Source organism: Aspergillus pseudonomiae, assembly GCF_009193645.1.
Source record: "Aspergillus pseudonomiae strain CBS 119388 unplaced genomic scaffold BDV37scaffold_7, whole genome shotgun sequence".
NCBI classification, from domain to species: Eukaryota; Fungi; Ascomycota; class Eurotiomycetes; order Eurotiales; family Aspergillaceae; genus Aspergillus; species Aspergillus pseudonomiae.
Window position 1 is genome coordinate 213,040 of NW_022475999.1, and position 16,119 is coordinate 229,158.

At 47.1% G+C, this 16,119-nt stretch overlaps 6 protein-coding genes and 1 non-coding gene across 7 annotated transcripts; 2 read left to right on the plus strand and 5 right to left on the minus strand.

Annotated features, from left to right (window-relative positions):
* On the minus strand, nucleotides 1-2,284 carry BDV37DRAFT_190874 (uncharacterized protein). Its single transcript, XM_032079666.1, has 2 exons — nucleotides 1,773-2,284; nucleotides 1-1,706 (listed from the first exon to the last, which is right to left on the minus strand). The coding sequence occupies exons 1-2, from the start codon at nucleotides 1,876-1,878 to the stop codon at nucleotides 178-180; spliced, it is 1,635 nt and encodes a 544-aa protein (XP_031945516.1). The 5' UTR covers nucleotides 1,879-2,284; the 3' UTR covers nucleotides 1-177.
* BDV37DRAFT_t35 lies at nucleotides 2,204-2,289 on the plus strand. Its single transcript has one exon. It is a non-coding gene; the product is annotated as a tRNA-His (tRNA).
* Nucleotides 2,290-3,623: 1,334 nt separating this feature from the next.
* On the minus strand, nucleotides 3,624-4,585 carry BDV37DRAFT_190925 (ORMDL family protein). The gene is made up of 3 exons (XM_032079668.1): nucleotides 4,220-4,585; nucleotides 3,790-4,148; nucleotides 3,624-3,731 (listed from the first exon to the last, which is right to left on the minus strand). Exons 1-3 carry the CDS (start codon nucleotides 4,350-4,352, stop codon nucleotides 3,684-3,686), a joined length of 540 nt encoding a protein of 179 aa, XP_031945517.1. The 5' UTR covers nucleotides 4,353-4,585; the 3' UTR covers nucleotides 3,624-3,683.
* An 896-nt stretch (nucleotides 4,586-5,481) lies between these two features.
* Nucleotides 5,482-7,689, plus strand: BDV37DRAFT_190937 (zinc knuckle domain protein). The gene is made up of 2 exons (XM_032079669.1): nucleotides 5,482-6,540; nucleotides 6,622-7,689. Exons 1-2 carry the CDS (start codon nucleotides 5,542-5,544, stop codon nucleotides 7,486-7,488), a joined length of 1,866 nt encoding a protein of 621 aa, XP_031945518.1. The 5' UTR covers nucleotides 5,482-5,541; the 3' UTR covers nucleotides 7,489-7,689.
* Nucleotides 7,690-7,890: 201 nt separating this feature from the next.
* On the minus strand, nucleotides 7,891-8,936 carry BDV37DRAFT_279149 (putative haloacid dehalogenase-like hydrolase; the record flags this gene model as incomplete). Its single annotated transcript, XM_032086267.1, has 5 exons — nucleotides 7,891-8,091; nucleotides 8,158-8,320; nucleotides 8,430-8,642; nucleotides 8,707-8,739; nucleotides 8,812-8,936. The coding sequence occupies 5 exons, from the start codon at nucleotides 8,934-8,936 to the stop codon at nucleotides 7,891-7,893; spliced, it is 735 nt and encodes a 244-aa protein (XP_031945519.1).
* An 81-nt stretch (nucleotides 8,937-9,017) lies between these two features.
* BDV37DRAFT_296452 (uncharacterized protein) lies at nucleotides 9,018-12,476 on the minus strand (the record flags this gene model as incomplete). The annotated part of the gene is made up of 4 exons (XM_032090113.1): nucleotides 9,018-11,294; nucleotides 11,367-11,771; nucleotides 11,825-11,867; nucleotides 11,908-12,476. 4 exons carry the CDS (start codon nucleotides 12,474-12,476, stop codon nucleotides 9,543-9,545), a joined length of 2,769 nt encoding a protein of 922 aa, XP_031945520.1. The 3' UTR covers nucleotides 9,018-9,542.
* A 681-nt stretch (nucleotides 12,477-13,157) lies between these two features.
* On the minus strand, nucleotides 13,158-14,119 carry BDV37DRAFT_279152 (uncharacterized protein; the record flags this gene model as incomplete). The annotated part of the gene is made up of 2 exons (XM_032086268.1): nucleotides 13,158-13,943; nucleotides 14,000-14,119. The coding sequence occupies 2 exons, from the start codon at nucleotides 14,117-14,119 to the stop codon at nucleotides 13,158-13,160; spliced, it is 906 nt and encodes a 301-aa protein (XP_031945521.1).
* Nucleotides 14,120-16,119: the final 2,000 nt, after the last annotated feature.

Below are 16,119 nucleotides of genomic sequence, written 5' to 3' on the forward strand. Positions count from 1 at the left end.
AGATATATAAAAAAGGCCAAACCACAACAACTACAACAAGGACACCAGTAACATGCTAAACGCACACAGACAACAAGGGTATCTATACGCCAAACTCAAGCCGTCGAGAAACAGAATCCCCCACAACGTTCTCCCCCCTCACCTTCGAACAACCAAACCCTAACATGCGGAACCAAATCACCCGTCCGAATCTTCCGCACGGGGAAGAACCTCCTCAACAAGAAACCTCAACCGCTCCCCACTCTCCAGCAACCAGCACCACTCCGCATCTTCCGATTTGCGCGCACTCACGCTCTTCTTCGTCTCCGTTTGGGCTCTCTCTGCACGGCGCTGGATACCCTCTTCCACCGCTTCTTGCAGCTCCGTAGTCACCCTTAGCATGTCGCTGTTTGCGAGTAGGATCAGTAGTGTCTCAAGGAGAATCGACATCTTGGTGTTGTCCACTACGCTGGTCGAACTTGCCGCGTAGGGGAGGAAACATTCTTCGAGCTTTGCTTGGCTGAGATACTCCTCGTCGGTGTCTGGGGCTGCGCTTTCACGGATGCGGAAGAGCAGGCATTCGCAGAGGGTTGTGCACGCTTCTGAGGAGAAATAGGGCAGTGTTGACGGGGCGACGAGAGCCTGGAAGACGGGGAGGGGGAGATGGCGGATGTTTTCGACGAAGTAGTGGTAGAGCTCCTCGAGGGGGATGAAGACGTCGGGGAGAGTCTCCGCTACACCAGAGAGGAGGTGGAGGAGACGTTGGCGGAGAGCCAGAGATTGGAAGCCGCCGTGTGAGGAGACATCGCTGAGGGCGTAGACTGCTGACGTGGGATTGACTGCGTCGGTTGATTTGGCGTCTTTGGCGCGGGTGCCTCGTCGGGGTCGTTTGGTTTGTCGGGTTGGTCGTTTTGAGGCCGTGCCTGGGTCGTTCTTGTTGTTGTTATCGGAAGACTCGTCGTCATCGGTTAGATAGTCGCCGTATTGGTCTTCATCGATGTTGACCTGCACTTCGCGTTTCTTGGTATTCTTGTCTTGCTTTGGTTTTTTCAGCTCGTGGTGGAAGACCTCGCGGAATTCGTTGGCAGAGGCCGAACCACCGTCTGCGAAGATCGCGCGGAGGATCCGTCGGTTGCGCCCATGTACTACTGTTGTTTCAGTTATATAGCGGAGGATTAGACTGTCTTTGAGGGCTTTGTGATCGGTGTTCGAGGCGTGGTCGCTCATTCTTTTGCGTTCGTTCCAATCGTCTTCGAGCACTTCGCACATGTATTCGAGCCAGATCTGCCACTTTTCCCAGCGTTCACGGTGGAGCACGGAACAGTTAAAAGCCCATCCGACTGCGTGCCAGAAGTCCTCTGCGCGGGACCACACGGAGGCAGACTGGGCCAGGTCGAGGTTCAGCGGCTTCAGGTCATCGTCGGGTGGGTGCTCGTCTTCGGTGCGCCGGCGGCGTCCCTGGCGAGAGGTCTCAAAGTGGGTGAAGGAGAATGCTGTCCCGAGTTTGGCGGACACTGGGCCGGCGAGGGTGTTTGCGAGGCGGAGAAGTCGTAGGGAGACATTGGAGGATTCTTCTTGCTCAGCGGTTTTCGCCCGGGTGGTGGTGGAGGGATGGACGAGGAATGTCGCGGCGAGAGCGAGATGCTGGGGCGATGGGACGTAGACTGGCGTTGGAGGGATTGTGCCCGTGGTGATGATATTTAGGAGTAGGTTTAGAGCTTGCGTGTCTGGTTAACGGATGCCGCGGTCAGTTCGATGATCAAGTGAATTGCGGGGAGTGAGGGGAGGCGGACAGAGCTTCTCTTCAAAGAAAATGCCTACATGTTGGACCAGCTCAAAGGGAAGTACCCTAGCAGGACGGTAGAGAGGCGAGGGCGCCTCTTCGTCTGCCACAGCCATTGACTGGGGTGATTGCTCGTCGACTGAGAGATGTGATGTTGTAGAAGGCTGAGAATCGCGGTGTCGCGACGCTTATCGATATGCGACAACCACGTGTAATAACAATTACCCCGGTCATGGTCATAATCCATGGTTTGTTTTGCGTAATTGATACGGATATCTGTCTACCGATTGTATACCAAGTTTCGAGCAACCTGGTCTACACGTAAACTCAAACAGATCTTGGTTATCTGATCTACACAGTATACTGCCATGCTTTAGTAGAGGGTTTTGATATATATGCAGCATATTACTCAAATAAAGGAGCAAATAATCACCAATTCAAGGTGCTGTAGTGTAGTGGTTATCATGCTTCGTTGTGGTTAGTTCCGCAGCCCCGAATCGACCTGGGTTCGATTCCCAGCAGCGCCAATGGCGTTAGATAACTTGATTGGTCTCTTTTTTTGCATTTCTTAGATGCATGTTCCCTATCTTATCTACTACCTACCCACCCCCTTTTTTTTTTTTGGTCGTCTGTATGTATAGATAGGGGTGGGTGATTTGCACTTTGAAGCCCCTATAATGATAACCCTAATCTTATTTTTTCAGTTGATCAGGTGGAGTAGAGCGAACACCTTTAGTGTCCAAGGAAAGCCGGTGTGACAAAATCTCCTTGATTTACCTCTCGATATTACACACAGAGTAGCCGAGATATATATACATGGCCTTATCTTGCAAGGGAGTCAACAAGATCCCCCAGTGTAGATAGTTTGGCCACTCCCCCTTACCTGTACTGCATAAATAGTAGTTGATAGTGAAGATAGCCCAGTGGCATGATTACCCACATAACAGGTAGTATACAAACAATAACCCCCAATACTCCATGCAACCCTGTAGATACCGTACACAAAGAGAATCAGTTCCGCCCATCCACCCCACAGCCCGCAGATGAGCCCCGGTTACATACGTATGTTCAGCTAATTAAAGAACAAATCGCACACACCGTACCTGAGTTTAGACGGTCTAGAATGAATGACCCCTAAGCGAAACGGTAGAAAGGTGTTTATAGTACCGCCGGCGAGGCTACGGCAATCTAAAACCATCTCTAACATGCCTAGGTACCATTTCTAGGCACACGAACTCCAGAACCACAAGCCAAGGTTCGCGAACAAACCCCAATTGGCTACCTAAGATAGGGTTGATTGCTGTATCCCTCATGTGACCCGACAGAGCTGCATGATCTAGGTTGACCCTAATGCAATCAATAAACGTAATCCCCGCCCAAAATGGTATAAACCAAAACACCAGCCTGGAAACTTGTGTCAAGCCAAGTCCTACGTAAAGCCCAGACTCGTCCAGTGGTTGTGTACGGGTGCAAGTGGTAGAACATGTAGGCCGTGAGGCCAGTCACTGGGAGTATGTTGTATAGATTAAAACCCATATACACCGTAAGATGCAAGTAGCAAATGCCCTTAGTTCTAGACACGTGGTTTCAAGAGCCAGAACAACTGGTTCCTGTCCTCTATCAAAGCTTTCCGCGACCCCATATTCTATTGAAAATTTTCGACATTTTTTGGTTCGTTTGTCCCTCTTCACTTTTGATGTCTCCTGTACTCCATGCTATCACTTCATCCCGCTTTCCAGCAAACAAATGTATTCGACAGGGTAGAATAGCAGAGTTCCGGCCAATTTCAGATCGGGAGTAGCCCCTGAAACATGAAACAATTATTACAAGACAGAGAAAGGAAGGATAATGGGTGCCAAGTGGAGAATATTATCAAGAAAAAAATAAGAAAGTAAATAAAGAAAGAAGAGAACAGGAATCTCTACTCCTCTGGTTCGGGAGAGAAAAGACCTATCCGCAGTCGGTGGGACTGTGGTCAAGTTAGTAAGACATGGGTATGAACATTGGCGGGCCGGGAGGGTACGTACAAATGGAAGCTTCGGAATGACCACTCCCAGAGTAGCTAAGAAGTTGATGGTGAAATACGTCAAGTCGTAATGGGTATAATGCGTGCTGAGAAGGAAAAGACAGATCGGCACGCATAGCAAGAACTTCTTCGTCGGGGTATATTGATCTCCGTTGTCAATTTGCTCCCACATGTTGAGATTATCATAGGCACCCGCATTGAATTCGAAAGGGATGCCCCGCACCCAGTGGAACATAAGAAACGAGCCGAACATGTAGCTGATATTGGTCAGGGTCCATGAGGTCTCCTGCGAGACCCCGGGAATGATGTCGTAGAAGATCTTCAAGGCAACGATTAAAACGAAATGAATGGTCCAGGCACCTGTTACGAGCAGTCTCCGGTTAGCTTCCCCGGTGCCATAGTATGCATGACAGACATGTCGATGCACTCACCCTTGGCATTGACCCAGTTCGCATTTAGATTGGGCAAGGCAGCCTGGTCGCTGGTGCGCTCAATGGATTCCGGCGGCTCCTGATAAATGATACTGCTTGACCGTCTCCTCCGTCCACCCTTGTTCTGGGACATGCTGGAAACCGGACTCAACCGTTGCGGTTGAGTATCCACCCCCGGGGGGAAGGAAATGGTACGGGGAACTGTGAGGGAAGACACTTTGGCGGTATTGAACGGGGTAGGACCGTGGGATCGAGGAAAGATGATGGGAGAGGAGAAGGCGAAGAGAATGATTGATTGGGGAGAGGGTCGGAAAAAAGAGCGGCCAAGACAGTCCCAAATCGGGTGGAATCACAGTCTGTAGCTAATACGTAAGTAAGTTGTTTGCTAGCTAATGCAGAAGTAGCAGAGGATCTGATCCGTCTTTCAGTTCACTTCCGACCGTCAGATTGGATGATCGGCAGCTGTTTGGGTCACGGGATGGTCACCAATCCGAGGGGGGCAAAAATGGATGAATTTGGGGGTATTTTTAGGCAGAACGTACTCCGGAGTAAATTCAGTGTCACAAAAAAAAAATAGTTGATGTGAAAAAAGAGCGTGGCGATTGTGTTTAGGGGTTTCTGTACACAAAGATAGTCTTCCGTTGAAAAGATTCAAAATACAAAACAGAAATAATGGAAATAATGGGAATGTTTTGGGGGAATGTAAAGATATATAAAAAGTCGAATATTCAATGCCAGGACAAAGAGGGGGGCAAAGGAATAAAAGACAACAATAATACCAATACTAAGGTAAGGTACGGAATAAACCCCTACTAAGAATAGTCCGAAACGGTCCAGAAGCAACCGAAGAACAAATGAATAAGTTAATTTCGATTTATCTTTCTTCCCACAAAAATATTAATAGAATGATCGAGACTTTGTTGTAGTTTAACATCTACAGCTTGTGTACGCCAGATTGTTCTAGACAGGCAGCTTTGTATCTCCACCAGTTCAAATGTTCTATACTCTATAATCTTCTTCGATGAACTTTGTTTTCTATTTTAAAATGCATGCACATTCATCTCACCATACCCTGTGGGGTTGATAGACCCTGAAATTGCCTGTAGTATTGGGTATTTTCCAGACAAGTAGTAGGACAGCGATAAACATGCATCATACAGCGCAGTATACTGCCGGGCGGAAGTTCTTCTATCCGATCCTGCATCGATGGTCACTATCAACTACCGTAAATTTTAAGAAACTAACACTCCACCCCAGGTAATTCTTCCTCATTTCACGCGTTTTCCAATAGTCTTTTCTGCGCTTCAGCCCCTGGTCACAGTATGCCTGATTCACCAGGTGAAGACAATAATGATTCCAGAACAGCCTCATTTGGTGTGCAACGCAATCGCGCCACCAGCACCAATGGCTCGCGACAGAGCTCCATAGACAGCAATTCGCACCCCAGGAAAAGACAACGAAGGAATGGAAAGGCGGGGCCTACAGATGCGCGCGATTTTGTCCCTCAAGGTGCCACATTCAGTGCAAATACGTTGGCGGTAGACCCGGATAGTACGTCCAGCTCTGGCTCCTCGGGCAGCGACGATGAATCCAATTCCTCGGATGATGGAAATGAGGCTTCCTCACAGGTTGAGCCCCAATCCGCAGCTGCTCCTAACTGGAATAAGGCCAGTAGAAGCACTATCAGGACTTCCTTGAGCAAACGGGGAAACAAGGAAAATGAGGTTGAACAGGATTCTCGGTTTGATGCGGTCAACGATAAGTACTGGCGCAGTCGCAGCGAATCTGTTTCGACTGGCGGCGACAACGATGATGTGTCACAGATAAACAGTGACGATGTATCAGAGGAGGGAGAAGTACAGGAAGATGATACCTCCGACTCCAGCCGAATGCATCTATCAGGGGACTCCGACGACTCATCTCTGGACTCAGAGGCCGACGACTCGATACTGTTGAATATCAATTCCCGAGGTCAGACACAGCATGCTAGTCAGAAACAAAATGGGGGGCTATCACTGCCAGACGACGAGTACGATCCGGAGTCTCTTCCGGTTCCTCAAAGTATTGCCAACGGACACACCTTTGACGGGGCCAGAGATGCCGCTTCGTCGACGTCGAAGGAGGAGGCATTCCGTCATTTCGCCCAAAAATACCCCACAAACCCCGAGACACTTGCTGATCTTAATCGGGAAGACATGGAATCCCAAGCCAAGTATATCTTCTACGATCGCGAGATCAATGACATCAACCTGCAATTACCAGTCACTTGCACTGAATGCATGCGGGAGGGCCATCTTGCGGAAGTGTGTCCATACAAAGAGGTGCGTTCTGAAACTTACCAACCCGCTTTTCAGGGACTTTTCTGGACTACATTGGAGACAATGAGTGCTGACCACGTATAGTGTGTGCATTGCGGTGCTTGGGATCAACACCAGAGCAGTTTCTGTCCTTCGTGGAGAAGATGCCAGAAGTGTCGAGAGCGTGGTCACGATCAGCAAGATTGCTCTTCGCTCTTGAAAGGTTCCGCATCTGAGATCCCCTGTGATCTGTGTGGATCTTCGGCACATTTGGAACTCGAGTGTGATTTCATGTGGAAAGCTCATCGACAAGAGCCGTCGTCCGGGCCCGTACATGTATCCATATCTTGCTCTCATTGTACCAGCAACCACCATTTGGTCGGTGACTGCCCATCCCTACCACAACCTTTGAAATCTTCGTCTTGGACCCTGAGAGGAATTGATCCGAATATGGTCACCAATATCAATTCCGTGGTCAAAGGTAGAAGCGGAGGGCCTTCCTCTAGAGGTCGAGGTGGGATGAAAATTAGAGGCCGTGCGGATGCGCACTCCTCCCCGGATGACAGCGACGACTTGATAACCAGACGACGTCCCGTCGGCCGTGGTGGAAACCGAGGCAACATTCGAATTGGTAGTGGAATTGGAAAGAATAAGAACCTAGCGCCAGCCGGCTCGCGAGGCCCAGATATGGATTCTCGTCAGTTTTACAGGGATCGTCAGGATTTCCATCCAGGCAACGCACGCCAGCGCTCCTTGTCTCCCAACCCGCGCCGCGGAAGAGGCAAGGATAGCTGGCAACCTGCACCTCGTTCGCCCCCACGAGGCCAGTCCAGACCGCCTCCTCGTGGGGGAAGAGGCGGTGGTCGGGGACGTGGCGGACGTGGCAATGGTAATAAACGAGGGGGTAGCAGCGATGCTTATCGTCCAATGCCGAGTGCCGCTAAAAAGGCTTGGGATAAGTACAGGCTCTGATGTATGAATAACTAATACAACACAGGTGGTTGCTCGTCTGGTTGCATATACTGCGACATTCCACTTACGCTTGGCGCCTATAGCAACTTAATTGGTGTATGATACCCTTGGCTAACATACATATTTACTGTTGATGGCACTTGTGATGCACTTCAATGTTATTTGATGTGTATTTGGAACCTCGTGCCTGAGCCTTTGGTCAGGTCTCTATCTACCGAGGCAACTATGTCCGTACATGATCCACGACGGATACCAGCAGCCATACGGGGCCGTGGCAATAAACAGCAGCATGCCACATGAATTACATGGGCCAAGAGGGTTCAGACTGTTTGTCTAATCCTGAATCTAGGCATACCGATGGCTGCCAGGCATCGGTGACAGGGTATGGTATAAGCCGACCTACTAGTCACTGGTAGGAACCTTGTCACCATCACGGTTTCCGACAAAACCTCCATCTAGGATGTCGATGAGCTCATCTAACCGCTCAATGCACAGATCCGTATGGGGATGCTCCTTGAGATGAACGTTGTGGTCGTTCAGGAGCAAGACAGTCGCAGCGCCTGCTGTGTGGCCAGCAGTCATATCATCGATACTGTCACCAACCTAGCATCATATCAGTTCTCAGAAAAAAAAAGGAAAATCACCTGGAATGCAAAAGAAAAAACCCACCATGATTAGATTCTCTCCTCGACTATCCAGTCCCCATTCATGAGCAATATGCAATATCCCCGCTGGATCGGGCTTAGGCATTAACCCCGGGGTCTCTCTTGTAATGATTGGAAGAAACACGTGAGCAGGAAGATGATTATCTAGAAGATGCCGTACTGGTGTTCTGCCACAATAGTATTAACCTTGACCATCCACTCTACTCCCTACATCTAGTCTTCGGGGGTGGGAGGGGGGGAGGGGGGGGGGAGGAGGAGTGAAGTAAACCGTCTTACTCAAAATTCCGTGTACAAAGCGCCCTCTTGACTCCCCGTTCGTGGAGGTAATCCATGAGCTCTACTAGTCCCGGCTGAGGCTCCTGGGTTTGCATAGCCTCTCGCTCGATGGTCTTGATCTTATCTGCGGCTTCGAGCTGTTGCTCGGGAGTTGGGAGACTGCTAATATGGTGCAAGATGTCGATCTCCTTGTGGAGGATCCCAAGAGACTCTCTGTAGAACATTTAGTGCACATCACGTAAGATGGAAAAACGCATGTCAGATAGTAGCGACATACCGCATCTTGACAAACATATGGTTCTGAGGAAGACTGGGTATACATCAGTTGATCAATAAAACGAGCCACCGAGACAGGGATCAGGGAATGGAAAGTATCAAGTACCATAACGTTCCGTCCACGTCGAAAACGATCCCCTTCAGCGGCGGGGCACTCGATGCCCCCTTTCTCTCCGGGTTAAGAGGAGCGAATCGTCGCTGACGAAGGGGGTAAATCTGAGCCGAGGCCATGATGCGTCCGAGTTGCGGCAGGGACCGCGGGGCGAACATTCGAGCTGGGGGAGGGGGGACGTTGGAGTGGAGGTTCAAGAGGTTGTTTTGATGTGGTGTGGTTCGACGAAATGGCGGAGATAAGATTGATAAGGTTTTGGAGTGCGGAGATTTCGGAAATACTCCAGAATGATCAATACTCTCTCTCGGTTGTTGAATAGCTTGGATTGACTACCTCTGGTTATTCCCTATATTGCAACCTCGAAGGATGTTCGACAGCATAAATAGCCCCATTGTTGTGAGTATAGTAGACAAAGAGTCTTTGCATTCACTGTGTTCCTGGCTGTATCAATATAGTATCCATACTCTACAATGAAGCTGTTGGCTGTTATGCGTTACTGACTCTTTGTTTCAAGTAGGTACTTGGGGTTGCTTCATTTGCTATACAACAAGAACCACAGCCCTGGCTATACTATATTGTTATAGCCCCGATTGTCTATTCCCACAACACGCAATATGAAACCTACACAATTCGCACGTGAAGTCTTTTCAGGTATGAAGTTGATTGTATTTATCTAGCTAAGAGGACCAGCCATCCTTGATACAATTCGATAACATAGGTAGCTATCAGACAAATAATTGCACTAATGTTGCTATCTCTTTGACTATATCTGTCACAGCCTCTGTGTCATAAGCTGCAGTGTGATAACCACTCTTGGCTCCGGATCTCCCCTGGCTTGCAAGAAGACTCGTGTGAACCACGGACAAAGACATGGAGGGCCAGTTCTTAGGGAGAAGCTTTTTCAGCAGTCTTGCCACGTCAATGTTTTGAAAGTTTGAGCATTGATGGTGGCTTTGTTTAGGAACTAATAGCTTCCGGCTTCCTGTGAGCACCCTTTGGAAGCATTGCATATCCTGCTGACTGTACCATGAAAGGATACTAATTCTTTTTGAACTGTAGTTCAGCTTCTGGAGTATTTCATCCCGGATCTCATCTGGCCCCAATCCATTCGTCATGGTGTCACGGTAGCAACGTTCAAACAGAACCTGTATGTGTCTGTCCGCATTTTCCAGATTGTTCACTTTGTCAAGAAATTCAGTAAGAGACAGGTCATAGTTAACATTCTGTGCAAGCAGCAGTTTGCCGTCAAGTTGCCTAATAGCAAACTGGAGTGGTATCGGAGACATTTCTCCACCTACAGTGAGGTACTCGAAGTCAATAACCCAGGTATTCTGAGGACTCTTGTGATAACTGGTTGACAGAGCTTTGACATCGGTCATTGTATCATCCGTAAGGTTAAGATCCCATTGTGGCATTGGAAGTTTAGCACCCGCAGCGTTCAATGATGATACATGTTCAATGATGCTCGAAGTGTGGTGAGAGCAATACCTAGAGTATTGATGCAGTGGTAATGGACATGGTGTTATCGAGCATGTATCCTCTCCATCAACCAATGCATAATTCTTGAAGACAGTATTTAGCATTGATAAGCGCTCTTTCGCGCGCATTTTCTCCAAATGATGCCTATTACTATCCTCAGTGACCTCGTCCGCCTCATCTGCATCTGAGGCATCAGAAATATCCCCCAGTTCAGCAATGGAATCTGTCACATCATAGTCAGCATCAGTCCCTCTGCCAGGCTCCCTTGACTGAAGCATAGTATATGGCGTAGTAGACATACCTTCTTCATCTTGCATCACTGCACTGGTAGTAAAATCTTCCACTTCATCAGAAAGCGGTACCTTCTTACGTGGGCGCTTCAAATCCCTGATTAGCGCCTCTGTCGTATGGTAGAGGTGGTCGTACGGTTGTGGTGCAGGCCGATGTAATGTAAAGTCGCTTAGCCTCAAAAGCTGAAAAGGCTTTCGGGCGGTATCTTTCATAAAAACAACCCGCGAGCCCCACTGGTGAATGCTGTTCACTAGTAGTTCAATATTCATGTATCTTCCTTGAATAGGACTGTAGAACCTATTGCCCCCAGAGTGTGCATGGATTGGAGTCGTATAAAGAGTCCATGTGCTGGCATATCTCCGTGAGCGCCAGCGATTTTTAGCCTGTAAGAAGAGCGGTTCAACATCCATCACGTGAAGCACTGTACTAAGCCTGAACACTTCGAAGAGTCTTTCGATATTCTTGTAGTACTCTTTTACCTTGGATTCTCGTAGAGAAATTCGGGTTCCATGGTCAATTGTCCATCCTTGAAGGTATAGGATGTTTTCCCTAAGTGCATTCATAGTCCGAGAACCCCACAACGACAATACCAAGGGCAATAGTAGCTCGTCATCACCGAAAGAAAAGAGCACAGCCCACTGAGTAGGGGCCCCGGGATATGGACAATCATAGTCCAGCTCAATGCGCACAGGGAGGGCTGAAGCCACCTACCGGATTCATTGTCAGATACAAATCGTGGCTCATGTGAGAATAGTTAGAACTCGTGGTTCTGCACTCACCTTACTACTTGAAGCGGCTATGCTTTGGCGAATCAATTCAACGCAGTGCTTAACTTCCTCATAACAGGGTCTAACTGACACATGGGAGCCCGTGTAACCACCCCTTGGCGCTCGTATATCGACATCCGGAGCAAGTTCATAGAGTTGCTTATTGACATCGACAACTCTAGAGATAGAACTCTTGCTTTCACCTTCCCTGCTCGTGTATGTGCTCTCATCATGGATATTTAGCGAAGGTCGCCCGTTTAACGGTAAGCCAGACACGGTAGGTGGAAGAGGATGGCCTGGGTGGGAGTTGATATTCTGACAACCCAAAAAGGTATATGCATCTTCAAATGTATACAGCTTTCCCAACCTCCCCGTTTCGATGCCAATAAATGGAACAGGGTGTCGGAACGAATGGAGCTAGATGAAATATGGATCAACTTATGTCAATTCAAAAGAGGATGTGGACCAACCCTATGATTAGATGCTGTCAAAATCAACGATTCCCTCAGCTGTCTTGGGGTTAGCCGCAAATAATATATGAATTTTTTTATACGTGGAGGAGCTCTCATAGTCGACTGAACCCTCATCAGCAACTGAACCCTCATCGCCAGATACCCTGTCTCCTGTAGCTTCCTGTGGTGCTGATACTTGCTCTGCCAGAACCCTAGGACGTTTATCGACCCTTTTAGATCCAGGGGGCATGGCGGCTATCTGGACCTCATCGTGAATCCACCGGTTTAATAACGTCTCATCGATTGAAAGCTTTCGAGCTGCTTCTTCAAGGGCAATTGGATGCCAGGTCCTGGGTTTATTGTTTTGCGATGTGACCTTCCGGCAATAGTGAATCGCGGAAAGCTTCTCTTCTCGTGTATAGGTGAACCGTCTTGGCCGACATATCCTATTTGCAGCTCTCTGGTTACCTATTCGTGTGAGCGACTGGTATTTTTCCTCTGTGAGAGGCTCAACTAGTGCAGGGGCACCGTCCTGGTAACCCGGTCGAGCTCGCGAACGCCCCCAGCTCCGACTCGACTTGCATGATGAATCCAACCTACCACCTATGCTGTTCTCGATTGATTGTTGATTCTGTTCAGTAGTATCATTCTTGTTGATATTGGATGCCATGGTTGCCTACCTCGACTGTCTCCAGTTCCTATGAGTGAGTATTCCTTGAATGCAGACTGTAATTATGGGGACAGGACCATCTATCACAGCATCAGAGAGTCAAAAACAAAATGAAGCAATAATGAAATGTGCTGGTGTTGGAGAGAATGAGAGGATGTGTTCGAAGTTTTCTTTGAAAGGTAGAACTAGCCAACTGATTGTCCTTAGTATGTCAAGAGGAAGAAGAGGAGGAAGAGAAGGAAGTGGAAGGAAGAGGAAGGAAGATGAAGGGAAAGAAAGGAAGAAAAAGGGAAGGAAAGGAAGAACAAGAAGATGATGATAATAAAGGTCGATTTTTCTAGCCATCCATATAAATATTGTAAAGTCCTTTGTTTTGAGCTTCTGCTACGTTTTCTTATTCAGTTTTGAGATAGCTGCTTTATTCTTTATATCTATTGCTTCAGAGGTCTAAGAATAGTCTGCATTCGAAGAGGCAGGTACCAAAGGACACAAGGGCAGGTATTTCAACAAAGAGAGCCAATTCACTTCGCAGTGCAAACGGAATTCACTTGGCATCTTCAGCTATGAATCTTGATCTAAATTCACTACAAAGAAACTCATTCATCCCCTTTGAAATGAATTCCGGTACTATGGTGTGTTTTACAAGACATTTCAACTAGATACATGGTAGATAAATGTATTTCATAGGGATTGTGCCTTTTTCAGAATCAAAGATCTCATGAAGGCTTGCTTGCGAGTGTAGTTCTGCCCGAAGCCCAGGCCATATCTCTTGCGATCTTTACTGCGGGAACCATCTTTGTAGTCGTCCGGGATGCTCAATAGACACTCATAATCGTCTACTGCAAGCTCTTCTCCGTCTCGTATGGTCATAATTTTGTCAGTCATGATTTCCCATAGTTTTGCGTTCGTGCCGTTATAGAAAAATCCATTCCGAGGACAGAAATCAGGACGAATTGTGGTTGTCGACCAAATTCGATAAAGTTGATCATCAGAAATGTCACAATACTGCCAAACATTGTCATCGGTAAATAGTAGATTTCCATCAAATATGTGAGAGTTGTCGCCGTGGTTAGTCCGAAGCACTTTACGGGGTGGTATTGCGCGTGTTTGGAGCATTGTCACATCAGCCTCTGGGGGGATGGGGTTATAGTTATACGGAAACTTGTAAGTTTGGTATCTCCTATATTCAGGGTCCTGCCTTGGGTCAATTCCAAAGGCTACGAGAGCATGTTTCCAGGGCCCACTTGTGAAGGAGTAACCACAGTAAGGAAGTACTTCGAATAGACTTAAAAGATCTGGGGCGTGAGTAAGATTCTTCAAGACCCTGGGAGTAACAACTGGCCGGCTGCGCATCAGGAGTCTAATATCACGTAGCAATGTTCGCCTATCTTGTGAGAGATAGAATTCCGATAGCAAGCGATCTTGTGGCTTGTTCGGGATGTGACTTGACCCTATGGGCACTTGCAACTTGAGTTGCGCATTAGAGCAAGACTTGGGGTCTGTGGGAGAGAGGGGTGGCGTACAATTTTCTCTTGATACTCCTGTTGCTGGACTGAGATGAACTGAATTTGGGGAAGTAAATGACCATCTGCCTCATATATTTCCTCGCTCATGCCACCGTCCTCTTCCAACCGGGCTGCCATACTTGCGACTCTAGGATGAACACCCAGAAGATGTCAAATGTGATACTTAATGCTATTCCAAAGATGGAATCTCTTGACAGTGACACTTAGATGCAGTGAGAGATTGACCTAGATATCTTCAGGAGTGGGGAGACAGATACAGGTCAGTCATATGGGTTAGATATCGTGTGTTGGCCCGTGGATGTGAGAACCAGAGATATAAATATTCATTATCGGTGGGGCTTCTCGATGCTTACCTAGGGTATGACCTTGAGAGTGAATGCGGTATCTAAATATATAAAAACAAAACAGTTGCTTATAGGGTACATAACCAAAGAAAAGTAGTTAGTTTACTTTGGTGAATTCTTCAACAATGGATATTTTCGACTGTTCAGGATAATCCATCCATTGTATGCAGGGGAGAAAAATGAAAAAGAAAAGAAAGATGGTAGATATGGATAACCCAGAACCGATACCTTTACCGTACTTACCTGTAGGACTACGTACATCGACGTTAGTTCGCAAGGCTTAGGTGCAGCCAGGCTAGAGTTCTTACAGACATATAATAGACCAAACCCGTCTATCACCAGCTAAACATGCGAATGTAGGATAGATATCAAAAACTGACTGGATTGTAAAGGAACTGATACTCCCAAGAAAGTTTAATTTACTCTTAAGAGTCCTAAATTCTATTTCTAAAGATATTGTTGCACCTCCTATAATAAATATCAGCCTAGAAGCGGGTAGGGTTTTCCCAGGAAAACAGTTATTTTCCATATTGTATCGTGATTTCATTGTGTGCCTAAAACACATTCCCTACAATGCTGGTACGGTTCAACATGGGATTTCTTGCAGAACCCCGGGTGTAAATATCAATAATGCTGCCAGTAGCTCATTGATATACCTACATTTGGTGTCAACGGCTGGGGTACCAATGGACGAATAGCTTTATATCGGGCAGCAATCAATGGGGAATCTCTCGTCGTTAAGCAGCTGCTAGGAGTCCCAAGGGTAGGTGTTAATGCGAGAGACGGTAAGGGAGCGACAGCGTTGTGGTAGGCCGCAGCCGACGGACACATCAAGGTCATCAGACGACTGCTGCAGGATCCCAGGGCCAGGGTAGATACCATCTAGATAAGGGAGGTATTCGGCTGGTTTAATCATTGAAATAGAGCGCTTTATACGGAGTATAACATTATAATCAATATACCAAATCGTGTTGTATTACTATACTACGTATAAATTAAGAGCTTCGCGCTCCGCTATAAAGGAACAAGCTTAGGGGAAAAGGTTCTGCTGGTTTTTAACATGACCCTTGAAGAATTGAAAAAAGCAAAGGCTGACCAGCTATGTTATGTAGTGTGGCAGGAGTTCAAAAAAATGATGACAAGAGTGGGATTCGAACCCACGCGTCTTGCGACATGTGAAACCACTAGTTATCTAGTGCTAAGATAAGATCTTGAGTCACACCTGTTGTTGATTAGTAATGATTATAAATGTGGTGAAACTATGTAACTTACACCTTAACCACTCGGTCATCTTGCCGTATTTGTTTCTTTTTATCTTGTTTTTCATTAATATACGACGGAAGAAAAGACTTGGCAAAGATACCCGCAACTACTCTGTATGTATATAGTATAACCCTACTAATCTAAATTAGGAGGGTTACTTGAAATTTTCTAAACATGGAATACCTGGCCAGCAACTGGTGTTTCAGGAATATTCTATCTATAATTGAGAGAATCTGATTCCTCTTGTTTTTGTGCAGTGGAGTGTAGTGTAGAATGAATTTACCAGGCTTTTTGAACGGCTTTGAGTTCTGCAATTATCGATATATGAATTGTAAAATTTGCAGCGGACCTGGCCGAGAATTGCCCTATCCATACCAAGTGCTTGAGAGTAGGCGATTTCGCTTGGTTGTGTCTGTAAAAATCACTCAGAACTCTACTTCAATCTAGCAGAATCCTCCCACTCCAATTCTACTTTCTGGATCTTGTAGAGGAGTCCCTGAGTGGTATTCC

Bases quoted from the DNA above. Each gene is read 5' to 3' on its own strand.
- BDV37DRAFT_190874 (XM_032079666.1), bottom strand. From the start codon at position 1,878: ATGGCTGTGGCAGACGAAGAGGCGCCCTCGCCTCTCTACCGTCCTGCT. The intron at 1,707-1,772 runs GTCCGCCTCCCC...TCCGTTAACCAG, and splicing joins TTTCTTTGAAGAGAAGCTCT to ACACGCAAGCTCTAAACCTA.
- BDV37DRAFT_190925 (XM_032079668.1), bottom strand. From the start codon at position 4,352: ATGTCCCAGAACAAGGGTGGACGGAGGAGACGGTCAAGCAGTATCATT. The intron at 4,149-4,219 runs GTGAGTGCATCG...TGCTCGTAACAG, and splicing joins GAACTGGGTCAATGCCAAGG to GTGCCTGGACCATTCATTTC. The intron at 3,732-3,789 runs GTACGTACCCTC...ACTTGACCACAG, and splicing joins TCATTCCGAAGCTTCCATTT to TCCCACCGACTGCGGATAGG.
- BDV37DRAFT_190937 (XM_032079669.1), top strand. From the start codon at position 5,542: ATGCCTGATTCACCAGGTGAAGACAATAATGATTCCAGAACAGCCTCA. The intron at 6,541-6,621 runs GTGCGTTCTGAA...GACCACGTATAG, and splicing joins AAGTGTGTCCATACAAAGAG to TGTGTGCATTGCGGTGCTTG.